A 6000-nucleotide genomic window follows, 5' to 3' on the forward strand; every position below is an offset into this window, starting at 1 on the left:
ATGCTGACCTTGGGTGTTGTGCGTATAAGTGTGTGCGTGTGACTGTGTGTGTGTGCGTGACTGTGTGTGTGTGTGTGTGACTGTGTGTGTGTGTGACTGTGTGCGTGACTGTGGGCGTGACTGTGTGTGTGCGTGACTGTGTGTGTGTGCGTGACTGTGTGTGTGTGTGACTGTGCGTGACTGTGTGTGCGTGACTGTGTGTGTGTGCGTGACTGTGCGTGCGTGACTGTGCGTGCGTGACTGCGCGTGACTGTGTGTGCGTGACTGTGTGCACGCGTGACTGTGTGCGTGACTGTGTGCGTGACTGCGCGTGACTGTGCACGTGATTGTGTGTGTGCGTGACTGTGTGACTGTGTGTGTGCGTGACTGTGTGCGTGACTGCGTGACTGCACGTGACTGCGCGTGACTGTGTGCGTGACTGTGTGCGCGTGACTGTGTGTGTGCGTGACTGTGTGTGCGTGACTGTGTGTGTGCGTGACTGTGCACGTGTGAGTGTATGTGTGTGTGCGCGTGAGTGTATGTGTGTGCGCGTGCGAGTGTCTGTGCGCGCGTGCGAGTGTCTGCATGCCTGACTGTGCGCGCGACAGTGTGTGTGTGCGCGTGTGCGACTGTATCTAGATTAGTTAGTTACTAGTCAATTGTTTACTCGGAGGTCTTGGTGGGATTTGAACTCCCAACGTCAGCAGAGGCAACGCCCTCAACCAAACCCCTCCCAACATTACTAGTCCCAGTAACAGATCACCCTCTGGATAAGCCTCCTGACCCGAAATGTCATCTATCCATGTCAGTGGCGCAGCGGTAGAGTTGCTGCCTCACAGCGCCAGTGACCCGGGCTCCATCCTGACCACTGGCCCTGTCTGTACGTCCTCCCTGTGATTGTGTGGGTTTTCTCCAGGTGCTCCGGTTTCCTCCCACGCTCCAAAGACGTGCCGGTTTAGTGGTTCCAAGATGGCGCCCAGCCCGGGCGACTATTTGCGTGCTGGCCACAGAAGCAGATCTACAATCACATATTACACTTGCTCCACAATTTTAAATCTCTACTCCCACAGCAACATTTCTTACTCTAACTATGATCTTCTTTGCACTCAGCGTTATCCCCTTATCATGTATCTATACACTGCGAATGGCTCGATTGTAATATCGTATTGTCTTTCCGCTGGCCGGTTAGCACGCGACAAAAAGCTTTTCACTGTACCTCTGTGCACGTGACAGTAAACTAAACTGAAACTGAACTGGAGGTTTGTAGGTTAATTGGCTTCGGCTAAGTTGTAAAATCATCCCTAGTGTGTGCAGGATAGTGTTGGTGTACGGATGGTCGATGGTCAGCTTGGAATCAGTGGGCCGAAGGGCCTGTTTCCGCTCTGAATCTGCATCTGCACGTCCTCCACAAGATGCAGTCTGACCCACAGAATCACTCCAGCACATGTAAAAGAGGTCCTTCTGCAGTTGTACGGGGCCCTAGTGAGACCGCACCTGGAGTACTGTGTGCAGTTTTGGTCTCCAAATTTGAGGAAGGATATTCTTGCTATTGAGGGCGTGCAGCGTAGGTTTACTAGGTTAATTCCCGGAATGGCGGGACTGTCATATGTTGAAAGACTGGAGCGACTAGGCTTGTATACACTGGAATTTAGAAGGATGAGAGGAGATCTTATCGAAACGTATAAGATTATTAAGGGGTTGGACACGTTAGAGGCAGGAAACATGTTCCCAATGTTGGGGGAGTCCAGAACCAGGGGCCACAGTTTAAGAATAAGGGGTAGGCCATTTAGAACGGAGATGAGGAAAAACTTTTTTAGTCAGAGAGTTGTGAATCTGTGGAATTCTCTGCCTCAGAAGGCAGTGGAGGCCAATTCTCTGAATACATTCAAGAGAGAGCTAGATAGAGCCCTTAAGGATAGCGGAGTCAGGGGGTATGGGGAGAGGGCAGGAACGGGGTACTGATTGAGAATGATCAGCCATGATCACATTAAATGGCTCGAAGGGCCGAATGGCCTTCCCCTGCACCTATTTTCTATTGTCTATTGTCTATAAACCAGCATCCTCAGTTCCTTGTGCCTACACTTTGCTACCCTTGTCATTTTATCAGGTGTGTGAATTGGATATCATCTTCAACTTTGAGAAGGCCTACTACATTTTGGATGAGTTTATCATGGGGGGAGAGATCCAGGACACTTCGAAGAAGAATGTCCTGAAGGCAATTGAGCAAGCCGATCTTATGCAGGAGGTGAGTTCATTTGTTGAATGGTGCTGTGTTCGTCACATATGCAAATCCATAGTGAAATTCCTTGTGCATAATATCATGTAAAGGGTTGCCAACTTCCTCACTCCCAAATAAGGGGCAAAAGGTCACGTGACCGCCCCGCGCCCCACGTGACCTCACCCAGCCAGCGGCCACGTGCTCCTGCTCCACCAATGGCGGCCTCTCAATAGACAATAGACAATAGGTGCAGGAGGAGGCCATTCGGCCCTTCGAGCCTGTACGCACCGCCATTCAATGTGATCATGGCTGATCATTCTCAATCAGTACCCCGTTCCTGCCTTCTCCCCATACCCCCTGACTCCGTTATCCTTAAGAGCTCTATCCAGCTCTCTCTTGAATGCATTCAGAGAATTGGCCTCCACTGCCTTCTGAGGCAGAGAATTCCACAGATTCACAGCTCTCTGACTGAAAAAGTCGATGATCTGAAGCAATTCCCGTGGACCGCCAGCCCTCTCCTCTCCTCACCTGGCCATTTTGTGTCCCGGGGGCGCCTCCTGCAGCCGGCCTTGAGGGCGTTGTGTAGGCCCGGGCGCCGCCTAATGGAGGTTGCGTAGCGACCCACCACCAAGCCCGGGCGGCCGCCGTTGGTGGAGCGAGAGCACGCGGCCGCTGGCTGGGTGAGGTCACGTGGGTCGCAGGGCCCACCTTGTGGGACATCACCTTGTCCCGTATTTGGGAGTTCTATAGTTGGCACCCCTATCCCGAGGTACAGTGTTGCGTGCTAACCAGTCAGCGGAAAGTCATTGCACGATTACAATCGAGCCATTAACAGTGTACAGATACATGATAAGGCAATAATATTTAGTGCAAGGTAAAGCCAGCAAAGTCCGATCAAAGGTAGTCCGAAGGTCACCAGTGAGGTAGATAGTAGTTCAGGACCGCTCTCCAATTGCTGATAGAATGGTTCAGTTGCCTGATAATAGCTGGGAAGAAACTGTCCCTGAATCTGGAGGTGTGTGTTTTCACGCTTCGGTACCTCTTGCCTAATGGGAGAGGGAGTGACTCCTCCTTGATTTTCTGTGTAGGAAGGAACTGACGATGCTGGTTTAAACCGAAGATAAAAAAACAACCCATTTCCCTTTCCCCTGACTAGTCTGAGGAAGGGTGGCGCAGCGGTAGTGTTGCTAGCTTACAGCGAACACAGCACCGGAGACCCTGTTTCAATCCCGACTACGGGCGCTGTCTGTACGGAGTTTGTACGTTCTCCCCGTGACCTCGGGAGGAAACCGAGATCTTCGGATTCCTCCCACACTCGAAAGACGTGCGGGTTTGTCGGTTAATTGGCTTGGTAAATGTAAAAATTGCCCCTAGTGGGTATAGGATAGTGTTAGACAATAGGTGCAGGAGGAGGCCATTCAGCCCTTCGAGCCAGCACCGCCATTCAATGTGATCATGGCTGATCATTCTCAATCAGTACCCCGTTCCTGCCTTCTCCCCGTACACCCTGACTCAGCTATCCTTAAGAGCTCTATCTAACTCTCTCTTGAATGCATTCAGAGAATTGGCCTCCACTGCCTTCTGAGGCAGAGAATTCCACAGTTAGTGTGCGGGGATTGCTGGTCGGCGCGGACCCGGTGGGCCGAAAGGGCCTGTATCCGCGCTGTATCTCTAAACTAAAGGGTCTTGACCCGAAACGTCACCCACTCCCGGAAACGTCACCCACTCCCGGAAACGTCACCCACTCCCCGAAACGTCACCCACTCCCCGAAACGTCACCCACTCCCCGAAACGTCACCCACTCCCCGAAACGTCACCCACTCCCCGAAACGTCACCCACTCCCCGAAACGTCACCCACTCCCCGAAACGTCACCCACTCCCCGAAACGTCACCCACTCCCCGAAACGTCACCCACTCCCCGAAACGTCACCCACTCCCCGAAACGTCACCCACTCCCCGAAACGTCACCCACTCCCCGAAACGTCACCCACTCCCCGAAACGTCACCCACTCCCCGAAACGTCACCCACTCCCCGAAACGTCACCCACTCCCCGAAACGTCACCCACTCCCCGAAACGTCACCCACTCCCTGAAAAGTCACCCACTGCCTGAAACGTCACCCACTCCCCGAAACGTCACCCACTCCCCGAAACGTCACCCACTCCCCGAAACGTCACCCACTCCCCGAAACGTCACCCACTCCCCGAAACGTCACCCACTCCCCGAAACGTCATCCACTGCCTGAAACGTCACCCACTCCCCGAAACGTCACCCACTGCCTGAAACGTCACCCACTGCCTGAAACGTCACCCACTCCCTGAAACGTCACCCACTGCCTGAAACGTCACCCACTCCCTGAAACGTCACCCACTCCCCTGCCTTGAATTTCTGCGTCTGTCTTTGCAGGACGATGAGTCGCCTCGCAGTGTTTTGGAGGAGATGGGTCTGGCCTAGCTCAGCGCTGCCTTTTTCTTTTGGGAAAAGGACCGTCTTGCTCATCCCGGGCGGGACGAGGAGAACACTACGTAACCTGCACTGTGTGGCGTCGCTGTCTGTCTGAAATAAACGATCGAAATTTGCACCTCCGCCTGTCGTCCAGCCAGCCCCGGGCTCGGGCCCGTCTCCAGCCGTGAGTGTGAACCCCATGCCACCTGCTGCTGGACATCTGCTGGCTGGAAGACTGGAACCGGGCTAAAAATGGGAGGTGTAACCCAGATTGATGGGGGTGGTGCGGGAGGAGGGGGTTGGGGGGAAGGGGGGGAATACTAGGGCTGGAGGCATTAATGCGGGAGGGGGGGGAGGGGGGGTAGTGGAGGAAAGCCACAAAACCAAGACTGGTATCTTTAGTGGGGAATGTTATCTGACGATTGATGCACAAAACCAGGACTGGATCTTTAGTGGGACATGTTATCTGACGATTGATGCACAAAACCAGGACTGGATCTGATGATTCATGCACAAAACCAGGACTGCATCTTTAGTGGGGGAATGTTATCTGACGATTGATGCACAAAACCAGGACTGGATCTCATGATTCATGCACAAAACCAGGACTGCATCTTTAGTGGGGAATGTTATCTGACGATTGACGCACAAAACCAGGACTGGATCTTTAGTGGGGAATGTTACCTGTTGATTTGTGCACAAAACCAGGACTGGATCTATGGTGGGAGATGTTATCTGACGATTGATGCACAAAACTAGGACTGGATCTTCAGTGGGGAATGTTATCTGACGATTGATGCACAAAACCAGGACTGGATCTGATGATTCATGCACAAAACCAGGACTGCATCTTTAATGGGCAATGTTATCTGATTATTTGTACACAAAACCAGGACTGCATCTTTAGTGGGCAATGTTATCTGACGATTGATGCCCAAAACCAGGACCGGATTTTTTGTGGGAAATGTTATCTGATGATTTGTGCACAAAACCAGGACTGGATCTATAGTGGGAGATGTTATCTGACGATTGATACCCAAAACCAGGACTGGATCTTTAGAGGGAAATGTTATCTGACGACTGATGCACAAAACCAGGACTGGATCTTTAGTGGGCAATGTTATCTGACGATTGATGCACAAAACCAGGACTGGATCTGATTACTTGTGCACAAAACCAGGACTGGATCTATAGTGGGAGATGTTATCTGACGATTGATGCACAAAACCAGGACTGGATCTTCAGTGGGAAATGTTATCTGACGATTGATGCACAAAACTAGGACTGGATCTATAGTGGGAGTTGTTATCTGACGATTGATGCCCAAAACCAGGACCGGATCTTTAGAGGGAAATGT

At 52.0% G+C, this 6000-nt stretch overlaps 1 protein-coding gene across 1 annotated transcript in view; it reads left to right on the plus strand.

Annotated features, from left to right (window-relative positions):
- The window catches only part of ap1s1 (adaptor related protein complex 1 subunit sigma 1), a 52708-nt gene extending 47925 nt beyond the window's left edge, over positions 1–4783 (plus strand). Inside the window, exons 4-5 of the mRNA XM_078427822.1 lie at positions 2087–2224; positions 4605–4783. Coding sequence (XP_078283948.1) covers positions 2087–2224; positions 4605–4652 — 186 coding nt within the window. The 3' untranslated portion in view covers positions 4653–4783. The remainder of the gene's footprint in view (positions 1–2086; positions 2225–4604) is intronic.
- The last annotated feature ends 1217 nt before the right edge of the window (positions 4784–6000 follow it).

This window comes from Rhinoraja longicauda, chromosome 34 (assembly GCF_053455715.1).
Source record: "Rhinoraja longicauda isolate Sanriku21f chromosome 34, sRhiLon1.1, whole genome shotgun sequence".
Lineage (NCBI taxonomy): Eukaryota > Metazoa > Chordata > Chondrichthyes > Rajiformes > Arhynchobatidae > Rhinoraja > Rhinoraja longicauda.